We start from the raw sequence: 26,035 nt of genomic DNA on the forward strand, positions 1-26,035 counted from the left end.
AAAATATAGCATTCGAAAGCGTCACAATATCATGGTGTTGCGTCGTGCAATGCCTGAATCTACCGAATATTTTTTGTACCATATCATTTTTGTTTTATTTATTAATATTTTTGCTTCTCACCATCTACATTCTGAGCCGTCATTAGACGTATTTGAGTATTTTGTCTACCGTCTGGCGTTAATTTCATGTTTTTCTTTGTTTCCCAAAAGCATTCTGCATTATTTATACACTTTGCCGCTTTGACATTTGTGCTTTTATTGGTGTTTACTTTGTTTTTGCTCGCATGTAAGTAAGTAAATATTGTGGTTATTATGGATAAATATTTATTTACACTCTTCACGAGTGATTAATACTGAATATTGCTGGAAAACAATATTAAAGTCAAGAATATGTATGGAATTTAAGGTTAGGCAATTATGAAATAAAGGTGTAAGTCCCTGATATGTATAATATAATTTAGATAATTCATTCTAATTTGACCCTGTTCTTTTGCGGTCGTCGTTTCATACGTCTACCTTGAAACAAGTTAATTGAGGCGATCGCATGATATAAAAACCAGTCGTTTCCTTTGGCATTACTACCGTGGGTTAGTTTGCGTCGAGAACTCAAAACCTTATAGGATCACGACAGTTGGCCTTGTAGCACCATCTTCAATGCAAAGCCATGGCCTAACCATTGCATTCGTTGGATTTGTATCCGCTTATCCGTATCCATGTCGACGTAGGGCTCATACTGTTCGTGGCTATTATGGCTGTCTTACTATCAAAGTGAATAGTCAGCACTCTGAGGGAGGCTGCGCTACTAGCAGAAGATCTCATGCTACCTTAATGGCAGTCACATCTGCTTGGAAAACGCTGCAGTGATCAGAAAGCCTAAAACAAAGTTTCCGACAATGTACTCAGATTATCTGAATCTGAGGGCAGCATGCGCGGTCATACACATTGAAGTTAGCTCCATTGGTGCTATAGCAGCAAGGCGTTCACAGTCATAATTAGTTTGGCTAGTACAAATACTGATAAGAACAGCCCTTTGAACACTCGTCAATTTTTTTGTGGAGCCTCCAACCTGACGCCTTTCAATACTTCTTCCATAAGAGACATTGCCTTCTTATAGAGAGTTGTCTATCGCTCATCATCACACCGTATAAACTTGTGGAAGCCATTGTGCCACCTGGCACTTTTACACCTTGGAGGTGGCCCCTGGTTCCCTCGTACCAACGAGAACCGCAGAAATGGCCGCAGCTTCCCTTTTCCATTCTTCTTGAAGATGACATCATCCTCTCTAATGCAGTCGCCAGCGCCAACTTCAACGGACAGCACGAGCTTAGTATTTGTGTACCTTTTTCCTAGAGAGGCTTCTCCTTCATGTGTGTGACCTTTGTCAGATATCTACTCAGCCATTCTTCTTTGCATGCAGACTTCGTGCCACATGTTTATTTTTAAAATACCCTCCGAATGCCTCAAGTCGGTTCTAAGTGTATTTGCAGCAACCAATATGTAAATTTCGTGTTTGTTATTCTAAAATCAATTTCACAATTTAAACTTTATAAAGTTCTTTGTCATATTAAGCAATTTACTTGTAGCGTTCTTCTTCTTACATGCCGCTCGTTGGAACACACACACAGTTCATATAAAGTTCTTGAATATTTCAATTTTTTCCGCTGCTTTACATCTCATTACCATTTAAGTTCCGTTATTGCTGCATGAATTATTAATGCTGTATCGATTCAACCATTGGTATGAACATTCCACCTGCATTGTTTTTGTTATTCCTTTTATGCTTCGAATTTATTTATTATGTGGTTGAAATTGTTTGCGCAATTTGATGTGTTTATGCAGTATCATTGACAACTGCTTCAGTTGAAGCGAACTTGAAATAATTCTTCATTACGTCATGTCGATAAAAGAATTGGTATTTCGTTCGTTCTAGCAACATTATTTGTATTTTTGATTTTCTGAGTTTGATTTTTTCCTCTTTAGCAAACAATTATTATTATTTAGCAAACTCTTTAGCAATCAACGAAAAAGCTAGGTTATGAATAATAAAAGGTAATAAGGGCAACGTTTTTGCCTTATTTAACTATTACAAACCCACGACAAAACAAGTAAGGAAGGGCTAAGTTCGGGTGTCACCGAACATTTTATACTCTGGCATGATAAAGTGATAATCAAGATTTCATTATACGTCATTTACATATTTTTGAAATACCGTATTTTTGTAAAGTTTTATACCGCTATCATCATTGGTTCCTAATGTACTATATATTATACAGAGAAGGCATCAGAAGGAATTCAAAATAGCCTTATATTGAAAGAAGGCGTGGTTGTGAACCGATTTCACTTATATTTCGTACATGTAATCAGGGTGTTAAGAAAATGTTATATACCGAATTTCATTGAAATCGGTATAGTAGTTCCTGAGATATGGTTTTTGGTCCATAAGTGGGCGAGGCCACGCCCATTTTCAATTTTTAGAAAAAGCCTGGGTGCAGCTTCCTTCTGCAATTTCTTCCGTAAAATTTAGTGTTTATGACGTTTTTTGTTAGTCCGTTAACGCACTTTTAGTGATTTTCAACACAACCTTTGTATGGGAGGTGGGCGTGGTTATTATCCGATTTCTTCCATTTTTGAACTGTATATGGAAATGCCTGAAGAAAACGACTCTATAGAGTTTGGTTGACATAGCTATAGTAGTTTCTGAGATACGTACAAAAAACTTAGTAGGGGGCGGGGCCACGCCCACTTTTCCAAAAAAAAATGCGTCCAAATATGCCCCTCCCTAATGCGATCCTTTGTGCCAAATTTCACTTTAATATCTTTATTTATGGCTTAGTTATGACACTTTATAGGTTTTCGGTTTCCGCCATTTTGTGGGCGTGGCAGTAGGCCGATTTTGCCCATCTTCGAAGTTAACCTTCTTATGGAGCCAAGGAATACGTGTACCAAGTTTCATCATGATATCTCAATTTTTACTCAAGTTACGGACAGACGGACGGACGGACAGACAGACATCCGGATTTCGACTCTACTCGTCACCCTGATCACTTTGGTATATATAACCCTATATCTGACTCTTTTAGTTTTAGGACTTGCAAACAACCGTTATGTGAACAAAACTATAATACTCTCCTTAGCAACATTGTTGCGAGAGTATAATGAGAAGAGTTCTCGGGGAATTATTGTAATGAGCAAATAGCATGATAAAATTTCTCAAAGCGCAAGAGATATGGTATAGATTATCGCTAATAGATTCTATCATATTATTTCAATACCTAAGTCAATACAATTTTTATAAAACTCTAGAAGTAGTCCGCTAATCATTATTTTGAATACGCCTTCAAGCTGTTGATCGCCCCTATCGATGATTTCAGTACCTGTTTGGTAACGATTACCTAATTCATTTATTAATTACAACAACATACGTTTTTAATTCTTCTTTGAAAGTTCTTTATTGCGTGCCGCTGCCTAACTTCATAGTTCCAATTATAATTTCGTGCTTACGACGTATTGTGAATCTAGAGCATACTGACACACGTTATAAAATTCTTTCGAAACAATTTCTTAACTAAAGCTGTTTTATTGATATTTTAGTATTTTATTATTAAGAAATTTGAATTTAGTAATACTTGAGTAGCATGAGAGCCTTCACATTTTTGCATAAATGATGAATAGCAGAATGAGCTCATAAGAATACCTTAACTATTAAGTAAAATATGCTTTCATAAAAATTAAATTTCATTAGTTTTTATTATATATCTACAAGTACATAAGCTAAACAAGGTGCAAGTATTTGGTTTTAAAGTTGGATAAAAAGAGTCGGCAGTTTGTTGTGTACCAAGGCATTTATTTCCCTTTTTTTGATAAGAGGATATGATAAAGCTGAACGATGATTTTCTTAGAAAATGTTTAGCAAAGTAAATCATATACATATGTACATTTTAAGTATATATAATTTTTCTTAGCCATCTAAAGCCAAATTTTCTTGTTTTTTAAGCCTTTAATATTTTAATCATTTTTATTTTCAAATTATTTTCTTATTTTTTTACTGTGTAAGCTCTAAGTGACTTTCTGAAAGTTCGTTGCGATACATTTTTTCTAATTAAAAGTGCCTCACGTTTTCGTATCCTTCATATTCTAACAAACCGCAGCCTCTTATAAAAGTTTTATGCATAGAAAATAGAATTTTTCTTTCGATCATCACATCAGAAGCCTCATCACCACTTTTCCATCATATATATGAAAAGAGAATATAAATTTAATATTATAATGTTGAGTTTAATATAGAGTTGATATGATGATCTGATACTTTATACAGTCGCTAGAACTGCGAAGATGCAGAGGAGGTGTTCCAGCGTCTCTCTCACGTCTATTTCCTTGCACTTTCGACATGTGACACAAGTTAATAATGACCGTATGGGTCACAGAAATGCCGGTGATGCTAGCATCTTCGTACCTTTGACTAGGCCAATAACCATCCTTCAGTCTTATTAAGACTTTTAAGATTGCTATTTCGTTCTCTTATATATGATTTTGGGTATTCTACATGCCTTTAAAGTATTCTATCTGATGCTGATACGTCAGCCCTTTGGGAAATTTTATTGTGTATCGTTTTTAGCGACTTCCATATTTCCCGAACTGGCTCGGTAGCCCGGCGGATGGCATTTTTGGCAATCTCATATTTCGTTTCGCGGAAAGCCTGTATGGGTTGGAAACCAGTATATTTGCAATCGCTTTCCGTCAGCCACTATATCTACTGTTTTTCTGCTTCTAAAGACATTTTCTGACACAGTGCGATCCGACGTTATTGTTTTATTGACTTTTATATTGGTTTTTGTTCTTAGTTAGTTACTTTCATGACCGCTCTGCCATGAAGATACTGCAATATTCCGGCAGTTTGGCGGGTCGCCTGACAAAAATAAATGCCAGCGTCACTCCATCACACATTTTAGATCCGTTCGTGTAGATGTTGATTGATGTTTGCCGCGCTATCCTCCCTATAACTTTGATAAAATGGATCAAACCTCACCAACCGACTATAGTGTATTCGAATCCGTTATACTCTCCGGTTTCCATTGCAACCAATATCTTGAGAACGATTGGCGGAAATATCTTGAAACTATAGCAGTATTCTTGAGTTTCCGAGGATTTTCTCGTTTGAAACTTAATAAATAAAAATGTTAAATATATAGGTAGAATTTGTTATTTTATATATAGGTATACGTATGAACGTGAATTATACATTTTTTTTCTCCAGACAAATTGCACTACCTTACTGATTTAATTATTAATAAATAAAATTCGTTTCCTATTCACTTTTCATTCCAGGCAGCTTTAAGCTATAAATAAAAAACAACCGGATCGTCTGAAGAAAATATCACCATGTTAGGCATGTGGGGGCATCTACTTCATCTTATGACCCACGTAAGTACAAGCTTACATGTTTATAGAGCAACACTTAAGTAATGAAAAAGCACATGTATTTCTGTAAATATGTACACTCGTGAGTACAAAAGTGGCAACACACACACGAACTAAATAAAACGGCGAGAGCAAACAACTTGAAGTCACAAACAAAACTCGTGGCAACAAAGTGAAAACGCTGCTGTTGCATGCAGCACAAAAGAGGCAACTACATGCCCACTGCGTGTACATAAAACAATGTCAACATAAAGCACACACAACAAAAGTTGCAAGCAGCGGGCCAAAGTTTTAATGAGTGAGCGGAAGAGGAAATGCATAAAAAATGGTAAAGAAATGCGGTAAGGTAAATGAAAATGATGCAAGAAGCGAAGAAGTGTGAATAGAAAAATGACTGGAATATAAAATGATGAAGTGTAGAGAAAACAAGAAGAACAAGAGTCAAATGTAACAAAAAGGCATATTAAAGTAACTGTAAGAAATAAACAACAAACAAAAATTTAAGTAAGAGATAAAACGAAAAACGAGAGAAAAAGTTCCCTCAACCGAAGCTATACCCCTAACAAGTGCATTTCTTATAGCATAAAAGGGTACAAAAAGATCCTTATCGTATATTCTGAGTAGTCCGTTTGAATTGCAGCAGTAATAAGTAGTTGTCAGATCTGAATCGGAGATTGTAGCGTTGCCATGGACAATAATATATATCAAGAAGATATCTTGTGAAGAATATTGGACAATATCCCATGCCAAATTCGTTGAAGATTTGAAAAGTTCCAATAAAATTCGACATTTTCGGGCCAAATATTGTTCGGCGATGAATCAATCAATCAATAGATTTATTGAGAGAACACTTCGGTGAGCAGATAATTTCACGTTTTGAGGCGGCCGATTGGCCATCGAGAACGTGTCACATCACACCGTCAGATTTTTTCCTGTGTGCCTATGTAAAGTCTAAAGTTTATATGGACAATTCCGCTTTGATTCAGGCCTTGGAGCAAAACATCACGCGTTTCATTAGCAATCTATGTATCTTATGGATGGGCTTAGAGACGTAGCTATACTTTTGATTTCTCCGACGCTTCCGTCGGGTGTTACAAACTTCGTGGCAAATGAAATATATCCTGTTCAAAGTACAAAGAATCTAATGGAATAAACCAAATAAGCTTGACAAGTGACAGAGTGACTGCCAAGCAGTAATGTGTCCGCAAAGACGGTAAATAACAAGTACGCGGCTCAATAAAAGAGAGCAAAACTTTTTATAAATGAGTTAGAGAAATAAATTCGGTTGTTAACCCCATGCAAATGGTGTGGTTTTACTCTGTTTATAATTTCGTAGTAAATATTTTGCCATTTGCGTTGTGGTAGGAACCGAAATATTTAAGCATTAATTGAGCTTTACCACGCAAATGCGGTAGGAATGTTGGTGACATAACGGAAGGCGCCAAAGAATGCAGTTTCCACACTGACGTGATTGGCATGCTAACTGTTGATTAGATATATAAATGCTATTAATGCACATTAATTATTAAATAAACTACAGATTAATGGATGATAATTAAGGATTTGAAAATTTTACCACAAATTCAATAATGTCACTATGACCAGTTGTCAACCATTCCTGTTTTGAAAAATAACATTTCTTAATCTATTTCTGACAAATGATACAACCTGAGGATTCGATGTCGTCAACATACTCCAAACTTCCATTTCGTCTGAAAACTTACTTTTTTATAGTGTAGACAATTTTTACTTTTAATACAAATAAAAGTCTTTCGGAACCTTATTCAGCTAACATCCTACATAACATTAATTTCTGAATAAGTTAAAGGTCGAATTTTAGATATAATTTCTTTAACACATCTTCATTTACACAACCCTTGATGGATGCTAAAATACTGACTTCCCATTAAGCTTTTTTGTAACCACACCGCTTCAGGCCTTGTTGCTGCTATACAACTGTGTTCGAAATAATAGGAGTGGCTTGTGAAAATTGATTTAAATTATTTTTGCACTTAAAGGATTCTTGTCATTTAATTCTTTCTATGCCAGAAGAGAGCATCAAATATTGTTCTAATTGAGTTCTGTATTATGGTAGTTATCTGGTTCATGGAGTCATTTTATTTTTTGTGCTACATTCTTATTTCTTGCTGTGGTTTAAAATAACAGTGGCGGAGAAATAGTCAGATTATTAGAAAGATTTTGACTGAAATGTTAACGCGAATGCAAAAAATGGAATGCAAATCACGAAAAACGCGGAGGAAAAGAGGCAATCAGTGTTGACGATAGTTGTGGTTTTAACCCCAGAAAAGCCATTTGATGTTTAGCAAAAACTATAATATAAGTTAAGTTTTCATGTTCCTGAGTTATTTGAAAAAAAAAAAAAACTCTTCGTCAGGGACACGGGAGCCACTACCTCAACCCTATGTGCAGAGCCGAACACAATACGTTGAAAAGCACTTGCATTGGTTAGTTGCAAAATGGAGCAACAAATTGTGGTCCGACGAAATGAAAATAATTTCATGTTGTTTCTGAGAGGGCCGAGAGTAGGTATGTAAGCCAGAAAACGCTTGGTTTGATCCCAGACGTCAGACAGTAAAACATGGAGGTGACAATACCAAAGTATAGGGGTAATTCTCGTACTATGTTGTTGTAGCGGCGGAAAAAAGTCCTGAAGTAATTTCGAAAATGGTGCCGGGTTCACAGTCTTTGGCCGAATAAAAATTCGGGTCCGTTCTGATTACTTAGACCCGACTGTCGTGGGAACGGTTTCTCTTACTATTGTACAGGTCCGCTATATTCGCTTAAAGAAAACATGTATGCCAAATTGTACGTTAAAATAATGGAGTCGGCTATGCTCCCCTGCTACGCCAAGCATACCAGCAAGTTGGCAAAAAACTGATTTACTTCAAATAGAGTTGAGGTTATGAGCTGTCTGAACATTTTTTCACACATTTTGTTATTTATTTAATGAAGCACTTCGTGTTATTTTTTAAAAAACCATAATCATTGCAAGTTGAATATCAGCAAGTTAAATGAAATAATAATGAACTATAAAAAATCAAATACATTATTATTTATTCTTCGTTTGATTTGCTGGTTATAACACTGCTATTATTTCGAACCACTTAACCACCACTTTAATACAGTTCAGAATTGGGCATTGGGTCTGGGTTTGAAACCGGAGAAAAAAAATTCCTCTATGGAGTTTCCCTTAGATAAATTTGATACAACTCTCTCTCTCACCAAGTACCTTGGGGTAGTCAAGGACAATAAACTGCTGTGGAAGCTCTCCGTGGAAAAAAGAGTGAGAATAGTCAGCAAGATGCTCGGCACAACTTGGGCGCTCTCTCCCTCTCTCATGCACTGGTGCTACACAGCTATTGTTAGATCAATTCTGCTCTACGGTGCAATAGTATGGTGAACAGGCGTACGGAAATCCACCTACCGGAAGCCTATGGAATGGGTCCATAGGCTCGCTGGGCTGTGCATTACGGGAGTTTTAAGAGCAACTGCAACGGCGGCTCTTGAACTGGTACTAAACCTGCCTCTTTGCTGAATACTGCGCAGCAAAATCGGCAGAACGACTACTGGTTAGAGGCGAATTTACATATAGAACCTTCGGGCATAGCTCGGTGGGTAATGGCGTTTGGGCAAACACCGACTGCATCATCCCACTTTTCAACTGGGAAAGAAAGCTAGCCTCTAATGCACCTGCAGGCAAATCCAGAGTCAACATCTACGTAGACAGCCAAGCAGCAATCAGGGCTCTTATCGCATATCGAACAAAAGTGTCTTGGGAAGCAGTGGAAAGTGTTGCCAGAAGCAAGCAACTTCACTTTTACTGGGTGCCAGACCACAAAGGCAACGAAAGCAATGAAATAGAGGACGAGATTGCCAAGTTGTACGGTTAACATCCGAAAACCTGATCAACCATAAGAAATCCATCGATTGTCTATAAGACGATCTCGAAGAAGCATGGTAAATAAATTCAAAACCACATGGAACGAGCTACTTGAGTGCGAAACTTCAAAACGGTAAATCGAAAGTACACAAAATTCCTATTGGCACTCGATAGAAGAGACTTTAGGATGGGAATACTAACTGTTTACTGCGCGCAGGATGGGGTTAACAGATTGGGAAAACTGCGGGAAATGTCTAGAGCAAAGCACCAGGGAAACTATGGAGCATCTCTTGTGCACTTGTTTCGCAGTTGTAACCACCAGCTCATTTAAAAACAAAAAGTTGGTTCACCCTGTATGCCATAAAGACAAAATTATTTTTTTCTATTTCATAAGTACTTGTCGAAAAGGCTGCTTATACTATATATACATACATACATATGCATATAAAGATCTGCTCTCAAGTTAAGCTTTATTGTAGCTAATAAAGCAGACAATTAATTCTTTTAACGTAATTGCTTTGTGGGCCTTTGGGAGTTGAACAAATGCCGCAGGCCACTTTATGTTAATGGTATTTGAATAAATAGTATGTGGTCGCTTGTATATGCTCACAGATGTAAATATGTTATACAAGTATGTGTATACATATAATAATGCAATATACTGACACCTATCAATGATTAATTAAATCAATAAATTACGCAGTCGTAAATAAGGAGCTATGAAAGTTAAAGTATTAGTGAAAAAGTATAGAAAAGAAATTATCAGAAAGAAAAACGAGAATCTTGACAAAAAATATTTCTAAATATAAGTCTGTTTTTCTTACAAGTTTCTGTAAATTAAGTACACTTACAGCAATGACATGTGTCTGGCGACGTGGTTAAAAGCACTCGCTGGTGTACACTCCTCTTTCGTCGCTTTGCTGCTGTCGTGTGTTGCTCGTGTTATTATCTAAGTGAAAGAAAAATACAACTGAAAATACTCCTAGCACATTTGGCCGGTATTCTTTGGTGCCCGGCACCAAAACACCGCAAACTGCACCGTACCGACAAGGCAAACAAGAGTGCGACAGACATGCCATGGCGTATGAGTTACCAGCCAAAGCAGCGCACGCCGACAGGCAAAGCAAACACGACTTGTGGCAGTCAGCGAGTTCAAACAAAAAGCTAAGGCGCGCGTATGTAGGTTACGAGTGGAACGCAGTCAAGCGCGTAAATAGACAATGGAAGCAAAAATAGAAGAAGAAGAAGACCGGCAGCGACATGCCCACTATATATAAACAAGTATACAAACAACTATTATGGGACAAATTTGAGCTGCGCAAGAGGAAGCAGACCGTGTGCAGTCAAAGTTGTGCGAAAGTAGGAAAATAGTTGAGAGCTAAATAATACGGCTTCTGTTTATGTGTTCTTCTTTCTTTTGGTTGTGTTTGCGTTTGTGTCCTTAGACGCATTGCTGGCGTATACTCGTTTAGCAGCAATAACAACAACAACAAACAACTTAACCACAAAGCATTTTTGCAATGTTTATTTTTAGTTTTGCGCCTGTATGTGCTATGCTTCTGTGCTGGTGTGTGTTTGTGACAGTCAATGGAAATCGTACAGACCCATGCCCAGACTCAGGTGGGTATAAAACAAAATTTATCTTCGGCAATGACTCACTGGTGTGAAGGCAGTGTTAGTTCTGTTCATAATGCTGTTGCTTGAAGTTGAATGCTGCAGTTATTGATTTAGTTATTTCTTGCAGAAAAACTTCTTTTAAGACTTTTACATGACGTTTCAAGCAGTTGTGTGTGCGTGTTTGAGGCTAATGTTGTACGATAAATATTTGTGTGGCCATGCAATTTATTGCACTTAGAGAAATGAAATTGAATTGAAAAATAAGTAGTACCCGATCACACAATAATTGTTTCATTTTATAAAAAAAATGAATTTACAAAAAAAATAATTTTATAAAAAAAATAGGAAATATTTAATAAAAAAAAAATTAAAAATAAAGATTAGCATAGCTTGAATTTTATAATAACAAGTGCTTGCTTCATTCACGAAACTCAGAAATCAAATTTGAAATCTTAGTTTCATGAAATATTTTGACGAAATGCTTTTAAAATATTTATAACCAAAGATTTAGCTGTAAGATAAAATAGTGTTACACGCATCTCCTATTCTGATACTTTTATTCACTTCAATGACCTAATTATAAATATTTGGCTATCAGAAATTAAAATAATAAAAATACAATGAACAATAATATCTTATCAGTTTTAAGTTCATTTAAGGGGTTAAGTCAGTCTAGAACCTAATTTGACAGTTTATTTTAGCAAAAGGAAAGAAATTTGTCATTTTCAGGCTTTACGAAAAATTTGGAAGTATGAAATATTTTTATCAATATTGATATTTTGATTAAAAAAAACACACAGAAACTTAATTGAGAATGTTTATTATCATTCAAAAGAACATTCCTTTGCATTTTTTTTAATATTATCTCTTTCAAATTTTGGCTGCGGCTACGTTTCAGATGATCCATCCATTTAGTCCAACTTTCGATGGCTCGTTCGAGTATTTCGACTGTTAGCTGGGAATGACACGTGTGATGTTTTGCTTCAAGGCCTGAATGGAAGCGGGATTGTCCGCATAGACCCTTAGACTTTGTATATCCTCACAGAAAATTATTAGCGGTTTGATATCACAAGATCTTGGTGGTAAATCGACCGGCCCAAAACGTGAAATTATCTGCACATCGAAGTGTTCTCTCAATAAATCCATTAATTAATGCGATGTGTGGGAAGAGGCGCATCTTGTTGAAACCAAACATTGCTGAGACCACCGACATCAATTTCAGGCATCAAATAGACGGTTATCATGATGCGATAACGGTCAGCATTACCGGTTACGTTCTCAACGGCATCATTTTTGAAGCAATATGGACGGATGATTCCACCAGCCTACAACCCACATCAAACCTTTTTTTTTTTTGGGTAATTGGCCGCACTTGAAACACTTCAGGTTCCTCTTTGCATACCAATTGAGCCAGGATTGGGAAGCTCAAAATTTGACTCGAACACATCGGTTTTCTTGGAACTTTTCAAGAGCTCATAGAGCGAAGCAAAGTCGGTTGGGAAGTTCTTACACAAGCTGTATTTTATACGCAATCAGTTTAAGGTCTTGACGTAAAATGCTTCAAGTCGTTTCATACGTCAGTCTGTAGCTACAAATTGTCTGCTTCCTTTGTTTTTGTTGCCGAGAACCCAAAACGAGATAGTTGAAAGATATAGTCGACCCTTTCACAGATTTAAAAAATGGATCCGTTACTAAACTGTTATTTTCGATTAACTGTGGAGAGACTGGAAAGCATTTTTACAGTATTTTAATCAAAGCACGTCTTATTTTCGAATGTAATGCAAATATTGTGTGTGTTGAAAAACGTTGTAGGCTTAACGTAAAATGAAAAGTCTACGTTTCAATTAATTTCTTAGCTTTTTCTTTGCAAAATTTGAATATGTAGTTTGTTGTCCTTGTGACGCCATCTGCCCGTCTTCTGAGAGTCATCAGTTCTATCTTGGTATCCTCTTTATATCGAGTCATGTATGCTTCCAAGTAAAGTACACAATAAACTTCTATTCAACAGTGTCAGTTCTGGTGTTTTTGTACAAATCAACCTTGCAATTGCTTTCCTGGAGCATTCCTTGCCTGTATATATCACCTCACCGACCAAACTTCATTCGTGAAAAAATTCAGTCATGTACTGAACGATTTCCACAGCAGACCGACAAATATTAATATCGTCCTTGGAGTTTAATCACAATCTATTGCAAGGACAACAGCTGAAGTTGCAACATCGTTCTCGATACCACATCAAACTCCTATTTATCCAGAATCGGCCTAGGAGTGCCCGCTTCACACTAATCACCTCTATGCTTGCCTTCCAAATATATTAGTCCTCCATCCATTTCTAAATTATCCAACCTTAGTGAACGCTCATTTCCAGAACCTTCTCCTGACGCTACAACAACAACATCAGTATTTTGGATAAAATACAAACATGGAAGAAATAAAGGTTAATTACTATATAAATTTTAAATTTACTCCACTGCCAGATATATAATATACAAAGTACCCGGATATTGTAAATAAAACGAAAAATATTTAATTATTCATCAATATTTATTTTGTCGCCTTCAAAATAATCCCCAGCAGATGTTATGCACTTATGCCAACGATTTTTCCAGTTCTCGAAACACTTTCTAAAGGCACTTTTTGGGATGGCCTTCAGCTCCTTCAGCGAATTTTGTTTTATCTCTTCGATCGACTGAAAATTGATTCCACGGAGCAGCAGTTTCAGTTTGGGGAACAAGAAAAAATCTCATGTAGCCGAATCTGGTGAATACGGTAATTGACCGATAGTATTATCTGCCTTTGTGGCTTTATTCGGTCACAATTGTGACTCGTAAAATCAATGAATTATTTTGTTTTCGTCGAATGCTAACACGTAAACGTCACAATATGATCAAATAAAACTCCTTATTGACCGTATGTTCTTCCGGAACAAATTCACAAATGCACCAAACCACTAATCTCGAAAAACAATGAGCATCACCTTGATTTTTTATGCTGCTTTGAGTTGTTTTTTTTTCTTCGGCTCGTTTTTTACCTTCATTACGATGGTGGTTGACTTGTTTGCATGTTAAACTCATAAACTAATTGTGCTTGAAAATCATCAGGCTTATTCACTTTTTTAATATTTTCATCAGTTGAAGAAGTCGGAGGTCGTCCTAAAAGAGTTATGTCTTTAACAAACTTTCGACCGTCTTTCAAGGCTTTGTACCACTCATAGGTTTGTGTTTTCGATAAAACGGCATGACTAACTTTTCCAACATTCGCAATGATTCCGCAGACGAAATTTGGTTAGAAATACAAAATTTTATATAAATTCTTTGTGCGATGTTTTTATTCATTGTTAAAAACGCAATGCACTACTGAGGTGTACCGACTTAAGCAGCTGTTGTAAACTAACTGATTGACAGGTCGCGCTCTTATTCGGCATATGTAGTAACTAAGGACAGTCCTACCAACTTAGCAAAATACATTTTTTGGAAATATCATTAATTGGGGAAATTTAATTACAATTTCCGGGGCTTTTTAGTCTTAATGTAAGGTCGGCCCCCCCACAAATGTGCCCTGAAGTTCTTCTATAAAAAGAGGATCCTACAAGTTTAAAATCGACCCTGAATGGTTTTATGATGAGATGAGACTACTTTTCATGACGAGAATTCGGTAGAAGGTTTTGTATTGTTGTCAAAGTTAAAAAAATTGATGTATACGAAGTTTCTTTGGCTTACAAGTTATACAACGTTTTTCGAAATGAAATGGTATCTACGATTCCCAAAGGCTTAAAATCGTCTAACTTAATATGACTAGCAAAGACAGTAAGCTAATGATGAGTTAACACAAAAGTTTATAGGCAATTTTATAGTGTATAGAACACTGTCCCGCTAATTTGATGAATTCAATTAATTAGCACTGATGGAAATATTCCTAATTATGATTCTTAATTTAGGGGTGACCTTTCCTGGATGTGTTAAAAATGTTGTTTTTTTCACTTCAGAAGAGCCAACAAAAATGCGCAAATGACAATGTAAAGAAACTTATAAATTTTTGGTCGGTGAAAAAAATTAAATTAGTCGCTTAATTATTATAATTTGGGAACTTTAATTTTTGGACATGGAAACTAGTTAAAAATTCCTTTATAATTATTTTTGTTTTCTATTGTCTTTTCAGCAATCCAGTGCGCATCCAATTAACTTTGAACTCTTGAAAGACGCTAAATGAATTGGCAATAGTAAAATATTAACGAACGGTAAGTCCGACCATAAATAAGATACCGTTAATAGGAGCAACAAAATAAAAGGAGCTACTTAAAAATGATTACGTAAGAAACCGCACTTATAAACGAAGTAAATGGACAGCATTTGCTGGCGCAATAAAAGCAAAGCGAAAAGAAAGCGAAAAAAGCAACAAAAGCCGCCAACAAATGCTGTGAACACCGCCGGAAGTTGGTTGCAATTAAAAAGTGTGCAGCCTAAAACAAATGAAAAAAACAGTTATATCCAACATTCGCGCTTATATCGACGCTTAGACAACTTAGCCACAGCTGAGCGCAAAATGTCCCTGACCACTTGCGGGTTTACCAAGAGTTGTTGTTGTGCGTGAGTGTAAAATCGAAACGAATGTGTAAGCTGAGGAAAAATGCGTTTGCAGGGCAATAAACGCCAAAAACTAAAACAACAGCAACAACAACGATGCAGCAATAAAAGTAAACACAACAACGAAAACGAAGTCGACGCAGCGATAAATCGCCAGCAACGAGGTAATAAAAACAGCCAGCAAAGAGAGCAACCACAGCAAGTCAAGCAATTCATTGAACGGCAGCCAAGTATTGAACGTGTGAGAAGGGAAAGGACGCGCTTTGCGGTAGAAGCAGCAGCAGCAGCAGCTAAACTAAGAGAAACTACTTTGGCAGAGCGAAGACACACAGCGAAGCCCACAGTAAACCAACTTTCTACAACTCGGAGTGGTCACCACACACGCACTGTTGCGGCGCCATCACACTTTCCACAGCCGCTGCTGTACACCGTTCCTCGATTCCTCATACTCTTCGTGCTTTGCTGCACGATGCCGCCGCAAGCGCATGGCGACTGGTTGATGGACTGCGGCGACTGCCTGTGTAAATGGCAGTCCGGCAAGAAGACCGCCGATTGTAAGAATCTTACGTTGAACGCCGTGCCGGAGAACCTGAGCAATGAGGTACAGGTGCTGGATCTCTCCTTCAATCGTGTTGCCATACTGGAGCAGAATGCCTTTCTCAACGCTGACTTGCATAATCTACACAAGCTCTTCATGCGTAACGCATCGCTGCAACAAATCGACCCGCGCACGTTTACCCAACTCGAGATCTTGATCGAAGTGGACCTCTCCAATAATTTATTGCGTAATCTGCAAGCGAATGTCTTTGCGCGACTGGTGAAAGTGCGCGCAATTGTGCTGAATGGTAATCTCTTGGAGACGCTCTCTGATGGTGTCTTCCAGAACCTCAAGTACCTGCATAAGGTCGAGCTGAAACACAATCGGCTGATGCGTATCGGACAGCAGGCGTTCAACAATGTACCGCTCCTATCGCAGATCTACTTGGATGGCAATCGTCTGAGCTTTCTGCGTAAGGAGTCTTTCGAATCGCTCAAACGACTGACAGCGCTATCTCTCGATTCGAATCCGTGGAACTGCACCTGCGAACTGCAAATATTCCGTGACTTTGTGCTGAAACGCAATCTCTACACACCGCCGACGGCCTGTTATTACCCCATACATCTGCGTGGCATGTTGTGGGTCGAAGATCAGCCCGAGGCTTTTGCGTGTAAGCCACGCATCATATTTCCGGCGCGCGGTGCTTCCATCAGCACGTCGAAGGAGAATGTAACGCTGGTGTGTCGCGTGCATGCGTCGCCGAATACACACATAACCTGGGACTACAACCGCCAACAATATCGTTCGTCCACCAGTAATATTGGCGGCAGCGGCGTTAATACAGTCACCACCAACAGCGGCGCTAGTTGTTGCGCCAACGGCCAGGCGCAGCGTTTGCATATAGAACTGCTGCGCGATGAGCAATCGAAGGAGAAGGAGTTCGGACGTGATGTATTCATATCGCGTCTTACCATTGTGGCGGCTGAAAAGAGTGATGAAGGTACGTACACGTGCGCTGCGGAGAATGCCGGTGGCAAGGATGCAGTGCAAATTAATCTGTTGGTGCAACGGCCGAGTCCGCGCGAGCTGCTGTTGCAAGGCAATTTAGTCGTTGTTGTTTCACTGATGGCGCTTGGCCTGCTCGGCGTATCCGTGTTTCTCGCGCTCGTCACTTGCTGCATTTATAAGCGCTTTAAGGCAATGAGTCCCACAAGTCATCGGCATCATCATCACCATCTTGATGGCGCAGACCAATTGACGCCCGGCATGGATGGTCAGCATACGACGACGACTACGGTGACCGGTGGCACTGATGTGGTGCTCGGCCTGGATGATACAGTAGGCAGTTATAAACATCATTTGCAGAAGAAGAATGCGAATGGTGATGTAGTTGAAGGAAAAGGTGGTGTTGGTGGTGGCGTAGGTAGTGGCAAATACTCGGAGGTGATAAAACATGGCGTGACTGTGATGGATAATGGCGGCGTGCTGTCAGGCGCCGGCGGCCGTAATGTTGGAGTGGATGGCACTGGTGCGCACAGAAGTGGCCCACATGCGGACAAAATGTACTTGGAGCGAGGCAATGACGGTAAGTGGCTAAGTTAATGGAACATTGTTGCGCAATATGTTGAAATATGTATATACATAACGACCAGTGAAGTTATCTGTGAGTGTGTGCTATAGAATTGTATGCAGTGAAAATACATTTTTGAATTTATATAGATGAAGTTGCTAGAATATCTAAATCAGTTCCTTAGTATTTGTGAAACCTGAAGTGAGATTATTTTCTATGGTTTATCCACAAGAAGTTCTACATATCAAATCTATCATATTACATTATGATGCCAGAATTATGACTCAAACTTATGTGTCTACAAAGCACTAGTCAGCTTAGCGTTTTATTTCTCGCACTCTAAACCATTGTTTTATTTGACAGTGCGAACTGTTTGAGGACCCATCTGTATAATTAATTATGTGGGACGCGCTTTTAACCGTTCCTGAAGATAGTATATGGGAATTTTGAGGTTTTACTGCATTTAAATATTACTATATAAAACAAGAAAAAAACATTATGTACCTTTTACATGTGCATTTCTTATAATAACTTAACATCAGAACGTAACGGCCCACCAATTGGCTAGGTCTTTCTAGCCAAGATGTTTAATATAAAGAATCGTCAAAAGATATATCTTGATTTTGATCAGTCGGTTTGAATATCAGCTTTATATTAGGAAGTCGAAAAAGTCTTTTCGTACTTCTAATCAAACTTTAACTTATTTTTTTTTATATATAATGAACTTTAATGAACCAAGTATGTGCCATTTTAGTCGACCACTTTTTGCCATGTTTCTGCAAGAGACATTATTCCATCAGTGTAAATCTTTCTGATTTCTATGGTGGTCTAGCGTTGCCCTGATGGACGACGAAGCCTTTTCTGTTGATCAGTTCTGGCCGTTTTTTTCGATTGCTAGCTTCAATCACAGCAGTTGTTGACAGTAAAATGTAGAGTCAATCGTTCGACCAGGCTGAATCAGCTCATAGTGAATGATTCCTTTCCAATCCCACCAAACACTGGCTTTGCGACCATTTGTTGAGCTTCACCACGCTTGGACCATGTTATTTTTGGCACATTATTGTCGTATTTGATCCACTTTTCGTCTTCATTCGCTTTAGAAATGGTTCGAGTTCATTTCGTTTCAGCAAAGAATCACAGATATTAATTCGGTCCATTAAATTTTTCAAAGACAATTCATGTCGTACCCAAATATCGCGCTTCCTTTTGTAGCCAGCCTTTTTTTTAATGGTTCAAAACCGTTTGATGACGAATGTTAAGCGATGTCATGGCTGTTTCTATGACGGTTCTGGTCAATCTTTTCCATAATTTCATCGACTTTTTCAGCGATAGATCGACCAGAGCGAGGTGCATCTTTCACATCGAAATTTCAAGAACGGGAGCGACCGAACTATTATTGTGCTACACGAACTGATACAGCATCGTCTCCGTAAACTTCGGAAATATCATTGGTGGCTTGCGTGGCATTCTCGCCTTTTTTTATACGAAAATTTCAAAATATAGCGAATTTCTTCATTGCTTTCAATCAATTTTGAAAAGCTGTAACTTTTTTTCCACTTCCTTACTACTACTTTTTTCGGTTAAATGAAGCTTAAAATCTCACCTTTCCAACACTATATGGTATAACACAATTTGATTGCTAGCGCTGGAGAGATACGACTGCAATGACATCTATCGACAAAATACGAAAAGAGTTTTTCGACTACCCAATAGTTTGGTCCGATCTGAACAATTTGTTCGCAAGTTGTAGCGCTGGCTTGCAAAATAATACATTCCAAATTTCGTGAGAATATCTTGGCATATCAAAGAGCTTTCCATACAAAAACTTTCTGTTTAAAGATTTCGATCGGTCAGTTTGCTATTATGTATATACTTAGTGAGGTTCCCGACGTTTCCTTCCGGCTGCTACAAATTTCGTGGCAAATTTAGTATACACTGTTCAGAGTATACATTAAAAAAGGGTCGTGAAATTCTTAGGAGGACATCTATCTTTTAGGCATTTCTATTGTAGTTATGTGTAACTCTAGAAATTTTGTTCTAAAATTTCGTAACAGTTTAGCAATCTACTGTATACGCTTTTTGACATGCAGCTTTCGAGGCAATTAACTTTGTTGGCTTAAGTGAAACCCTTGTTATGGATCTATGATAAATGAAATGAAATTTGAGTGTTTTTAATTTGGTAAAAATTGGTTCTATTTTGTTTTTTTTTCATTTGTTTTGGTTATGCAGATAATGTTATGCTATTTAAGATGTGAACAAAATGTCGGCCAAATGATGGCCATGGCACCGTCTGCATATCTCCACTTGTTTACGTATATTTTCGATGTTCCAGTGCAAAAAAAACTAGAGGCGTTAAAGTGCATGATTTTAGGCTATTTAGGAAAATTAATGGGTCGGCAAACTTTCCACGCAAAGTTAGGCCCGATGAAGCCGCCGTACCACAATCCGCTCCAAACGGTCAGCGTTTCCTGAACCATCCGATTTTTTCTAACATTCACAGGATTCTCCGAAGAGGAAATGTAACGAAATTTCTATCAGCAAAGCAGTTATGAAAATGAATAGGTCAGAGATCATTTCTTATTCCCTGTTGTTTTGGTTTTCGGTTTTCGGTTTCCTTATTTCTTTTAAGGAAGGGGTTTTTTATGACACGCGTCCCCAGCGCACAACCTCACTTTAGCCAGCCTTCAAGCGGATGTCTTTTGGCTATCCAGAGTATACTTGGTCTAAGACCAGAAGTCGTGAGCTGCTTGAGCCATATCACAGAATCGTTTCTGGCCACTCCCAAGTAAATGCCGCTCAGAGCACTTTTCTCACTTGCGTGAACTTCAACACATGACTCCAACTTTCTTTTCGCTTTACTTCTACAAATTAACTTGCTTAATAAGTGGAGTACTTGTGGGAAAATATTAAAGCATTTGCTCATATAATCATTAATTATCTACATAGACTAACTGCTACTTAGTGGTGACAATGTTGTTCTTACAATTTCGAATGGTGTACCATACTACTTGAAGCTTTCATGCAACTTAACCTGTGGCCTTCCGTTTCTCATTCTGTTATCTTTTTTCCTTGTGATGCGCCATCGCATTTGCAACACTTGAGCTCGCATATAATGATTGCAATTATTGTTGCAGTTTGTTGGTGTTTTTATGCAATTGTTGCGATAAGTAATTTTTCACGTTTTTCTGCCAAGCCAACCTTTTTTATTATTATCGCAGCTGTTTTTGTTGTCTTTCACCACCGACTTTATTGTTATTGCAGTCGTAATGGGGTTTTCACGTTTGCGGTCGCCATTCGTGTTCTTTGACGTGATCATTGTCGTCATTATTGCTGTAGTTGGTGGCTTTCTCGTAAATCCTTCGTTTATGGCGTGACCATTCACGCCAAGTGAGCCAAGCCAAGCAATGGCACGCCACGTCACGCCAATTTATTCGCACACAACTCTTCCCCTAGAAGCACCACATACACAAAGTGGACCCAGTCCCACACACATACACAGCTGTGCCCTCAACAATGCGCACACAATTATTTTCCAGTCTTTTCCGCCTGTCCGGTGGCGCGTTATTGTCTCAATGATAAATATGGTAATTAATTCTCGCAGCGAATTGTTGAAATGCCGTAATGAAAATGAAAATGTTTTCACCGCTGCCGCGCCCTACTTTCGAAAAAATTAAACAGCAGCACGCTCCAAGTCTTTTTTGGTGGGAAATTTTTATGGCTTTTTTCACCGTTCAGCGTTGCTTTCACGGTTTGTAGCGGGTTTCGAGGGGCTTGGGTTTGTTGTGGCATAAAAATTTAAACAATAACATATCGCCCTCACATTTGCGCACACAAAGCTGGAGATAATATTCGTACCAAAAAGTTATATTATTTATTTAATGTCCGAAATAATGATTCGCAGCTGTGCACTTATACAATGTGGACTTCTCGTTTTTTCATTTTTGTTTTTCGAATGCATATTTCTTGCACGCCTCTGTAATTATCACATTTATCATGCGCGACCACTTAAGTGCCTTGGTACGGTTGAATCCGTCGAGATGAATTGCACTGGGTTCATTATTAGTCTGTCTATCTGTCTCTTGGATGTAATGTTACCCATAATTATATATATATATATATCTATATTTGTTTATACAAGAAACTTCATATATCTGGGCATTATGCAAATCGTTTTGTCTCCACTGTTTGCAAACAATTTGCATTTATTTTCATCTGCCAACAGTTCCTTACGTTGTTCGCTTCGGCCTTAAGTAATCAGTGGTTAATGAGGTTAATATGCGCGATATTGAATCAAAAGGTGTAATGGCTCGTTGGAAATAAGTCACATACATACATATATTTAAGTAATGGTTAAAGATTGCATTGAAAGTCAAACATTTACAATAAGACTACGTTATGATATTCTCGAAAATTACTTGACATTCGCTACAATGCGTTCCAAAGTACACAGGACTTAAAAAAAACAGAAGAAGAATTTCCATGAATTTCAATAATGATTTCGGCTGATTTTTGATGAATTCACGCACAGTTTCGATGGAATTTCCGGTGATCACGGATTTTGATTGACCCACCTGCTGATCATCATTTATGTCTTCACGACCACTTTGAAAACGTTGAAACCACTCGTGCACTCTGCTACGGAATAGGCAATCATCGCCATAAACTTGTTTTATCAATTGAAACGTTTCGGTAAAAGTTTTACCAATATAAAAAAAAAAAAATTAATGTTAGCTCTTTGTTCGAAGCTCATTTTCGCACCGATAACACAAACATACTGACACTTAAAAAGCAATAACTTCACTTCCAGTCCATGAAATGTCATGAAACTCTCACTGGACTTATCAATTGATAAGGATAGCAGATTCTAACGACATACGGATGGTGCCACCACGGGACGCTATATTTAAAAAGTCCTGTTTTCCTTTGGAAATCATTTTGTATATCAATGTCGTCGTATATCTCGTACATCTTATCGTTACATCGAATGTGATATTCGCCGTGGGCAATGCCCAAAGGGCGACTCATCAGATGATCTCATTGTACCCTCCGTATCATATAACTGGACGGGAATGTTGAAGGACTTGTAGAGTTTGGCTTTTGTTCGTCGAGAGAGAACTTTACTTCTCAAGTAAAGTGCCAAGTCGCAAGTGCGACGACTGTTGGTTTGCTGACAGGAGATATTTCGTCTTGCTCTTGTTCACCACCAGATCTATTTGTTTCGTTTCCTTATCCATTCTGAAGAAATCAGAACTAACATCGCGGTTGTTGAGGCCACTAATATCAATTTCATCGGCACACGTCAGCAGCTGTACACTCTTATAGAAGATGGTACCTTTTTGATTCAGCTCTGCAGCTCGAATTAGTTTCTCCAAGAGTAGATTGAAGAAGTCACATAATAGGGAGTCGCCTTGTCTGAAACCTCGTTTGGTATCGAACGGCTCGGAGAGGTCCTTCCCGATCCTGACGGAGCTTTTGTAGTTACTCAACGTCAGCTTACACAGCCGTAATAGTTTTCAGGGGATATTAAATTCAGACATAGCGGCATAAAAGCAGCTCCTTTTCGTGCTGTCAAAAGCAGCTTTGAAATCGACGAAGAGGTAGTGTGTGTCGACTCTCTTTTCACGGGTCTTTTCCAAAATTTGGCGCATGGTTAATATCTGGTCGGTTGTTGATTTGCCAGGTTTAGAGCCACACTGATAAGGTCCAATCAGTTTGTTGACGGTGGGCTTTAATCTTTCACATAATATGTACGCTCGATAGAACCTTATACGCGATGTTGAGGAGGCTTATCCCACGGTAGTTGGCGCAGATTATGGGGTCTCTCTTTTTGTGAATTGACCACAGCACATTTAAATTCCAATCGTTGGGCATGCTTTCATCCCACCATATTTTACAAAGAAGCTGATGTATGCTCCTTATCAGTTCTTCGCCGCCGTGTTTGAATAGCTCGCTCTGCAATCCATCGGCTCCCGCCGCTTTGTTATACTTCAGACGGGTCATTGCTATTCGAACTTCTTAATGGTCAAGCAATGGAACATCTGCTCCATCGTCACCGATTCGGGAATCGGGTTCACCATGTGCTGGCGTTATTGTTTTACTGCCATTCGGCAAGTGTTCCCTCAATAATTTTAGTATGTTCTGGGCATCAGTCACAGGATCACCTCTGAGCGTTCTACAAAATTATGCTCCAGTCTTTAAACCTCCGGTTAGTCGCTGCATCTTTTCATAGAATTTTCGAGCATTACTCTTGTCGGCCAGCTTGTCAAGCTTTTCATATTCACGCATTTCGGTCTCTCTCTTTTTTGGTCTCTGCTCGTTCTAATGGTGTGTGCTTTCATATATCTAGTTTTTGAAAAGATATATCAGAGAGCAGTGCCAAAAGATAGCTTTCATAGAGATTTATAACTTATTTATCTATTCAATTTCATCCTCATTTCTAATCAGTATATCACTTAGCATCCTCCAAAAAGGCTCCCTCCTTTAAACCAGATGAAATTAAAAATTATATTTATTTTATTTTTTAAGAGAAATAATATTACCGGTGTACGTTTTTATATGCGCGTAATTAAATTGTTTTTATTTTAAATCATAAAATATGAGAAATACAAAAAAAGCAGTTAATGCTCTATACATATTTGACGAGCTGTCACCGTCGGTAGAACATCTTATTTGTAGGCGCGCAGTGTAAATTATGAATTAATATGCACAGCACGCGTCTGCGTTTTATTTCGCGGCCAACAGCTGTTTACTACATGTTAACCAAAACGAAACACTCAAGCTGGATTTATTGCTGAGTTATTATTATTTTAGGACCGCACTCCGCAAATTCTACTTGAGCCGTTTTTGCAACGTTTTTATGGCCTATGAGCGGATGCCCTGCGTGTATGCGTAAACGTGTGTGCGTGTGAATGCCCGTGCGTGCTGTTTTGGCCGTTAGAAAATGGCATACAAATGTGAGAAACACGGAAAATAATACCAACGATTCGTAGAGCCGACCGCGTGCTAACAAGCGCAATCTAAGATTCTTAAAATGCTGGAAATAATTCAGCATAATCGTGTCCATTAAAATGGAGGGAATTTCATTTTCTTTTCCACTTTTGTATATATACATATGTAGAGGAGAGAGGAAGCAGGTCGTTAATTTTTCGTGTGCTTGCCAATCAACAAGGCGATAACTTTTACGGCTGGCAATAAGAAAATTGGTAATTTGCGCGCGTTCCTATGCGCAGAAGCGAGCGTGTGTGTGCGTCAATATAAGCTATAATGGTGTGTGCGATGGGAGAGTTAAGTGTGTGGATTAAAGATTTAAAGTATTACTAAGAAATAATAAAATGCTAAAATAATATAAATATACTTACAAATTAAATAAAATATGTTTATAATATGTATGCAGTGGTTTTCAAAAAAATTGCAGTGTTTTGTGTTAATTGTCTTTATAACATGTTATAAGTGCTGGAAAAAATTACTATGATAGAGACCTTGATTATGGCACACACCTAGTATGGCAACCTAAAACAAGGCGATTTTTAGGAATTAAAAAAAAATTATTTTTTAGCTTTACAAATATTTTAAGAATAGCTAGTTTTTGAAGAAAAAAATAAATAAATATTTTTCGAGTATAGCGTATAGTAATGGTTTGTCAAAAAAGTCTTTCGGTATTTTCGCTAATTGGCTAGTTCTAGTTTTATTCGTTGCATTGGGTCATGCTATACGTTTTTGGAAAGCTCATTTCACGCGTTTATAGCGTCGCAAATATGGAGCAAAATAAAGAGAAAATACGGCATATTTTACAGTACTACTACGATAAAGGCAAAAATGCATCTCAAGCCTCCAATAAAATTTGTGCAGTTTATGGACCCGAAACAGTTTCCATTTCCACCGCACAACGATGGTTTCAACGTTTTCGTTCTGGTGTAGAGGTGGTCGAAGATGCGCCACGCTCCGTAAGGCCTGTCGCGAAAATTGCGATAAAATCGCTGAATTGGTCGAAAGAGACCGGCATAGTAGCAGCCGTAGCATCGGTCAAGAGCTGAGCATGAGTCATCAAAAATTCATTTCAATTTCAATAAAAAAAAATTTATAAAAATACCGCAAGACTTTTTTGACAACCCGTTATATGACGGCGCTAAAAAAAAAGGTCCGCTGCCGTGATTCCGACCTTATCCGTGGATTAAAACTTAAAAAAAAATGAAATATTAGTCGAAGAGTTTCTAAATAGCTTAAATAGTGGCGTCCTATTACCCAATATTATTGTCGTTTTTGGCTTGCCTGATCAGATCAAAACACCGTATGGACAATTACGTACATGTATATACGGAACATGCAGAATCTGATTGGAAAGTGAACGGATCATATGCCTCAAGCAAGTTCTATAGATATTGTTTCGAGAAAAGAGTTGAAAAACAATC

General features: G+C 38.1%; 1 protein-coding gene across 1 annotated transcript in view; it reads left to right on the top strand.

The window, feature by feature from the left end:
- The window catches only part of LOC120773849, a 111,333-nt gene that overhangs the window by 48,964 nt on the left and 36,334 nt on the right, over positions 1–26,035 (top strand). The window contains exons 3-4 of the mRNA XM_040102988.1: positions 5,326–5,421; positions 15,095–17,642. Coding sequence (XP_039958922.1) covers positions 15,563–17,642 — 2,080 coding nt within the window. The 5' untranslated portion in view covers positions 5,326–5,421; positions 15,095–15,562. The remainder of the gene's footprint in view (positions 1–5,325; positions 5,422–15,094; positions 17,643–26,035) is intronic.

The sequence above is a fragment of the Bactrocera tryoni genome, chromosome 4 (assembly GCF_016617805.1).
Source record: "Bactrocera tryoni isolate S06 chromosome 4, CSIRO_BtryS06_freeze2, whole genome shotgun sequence".
Classification (NCBI taxonomy): domain Eukaryota; kingdom Metazoa; phylum Arthropoda; class Insecta; order Diptera; family Tephritidae; genus Bactrocera; species Bactrocera tryoni.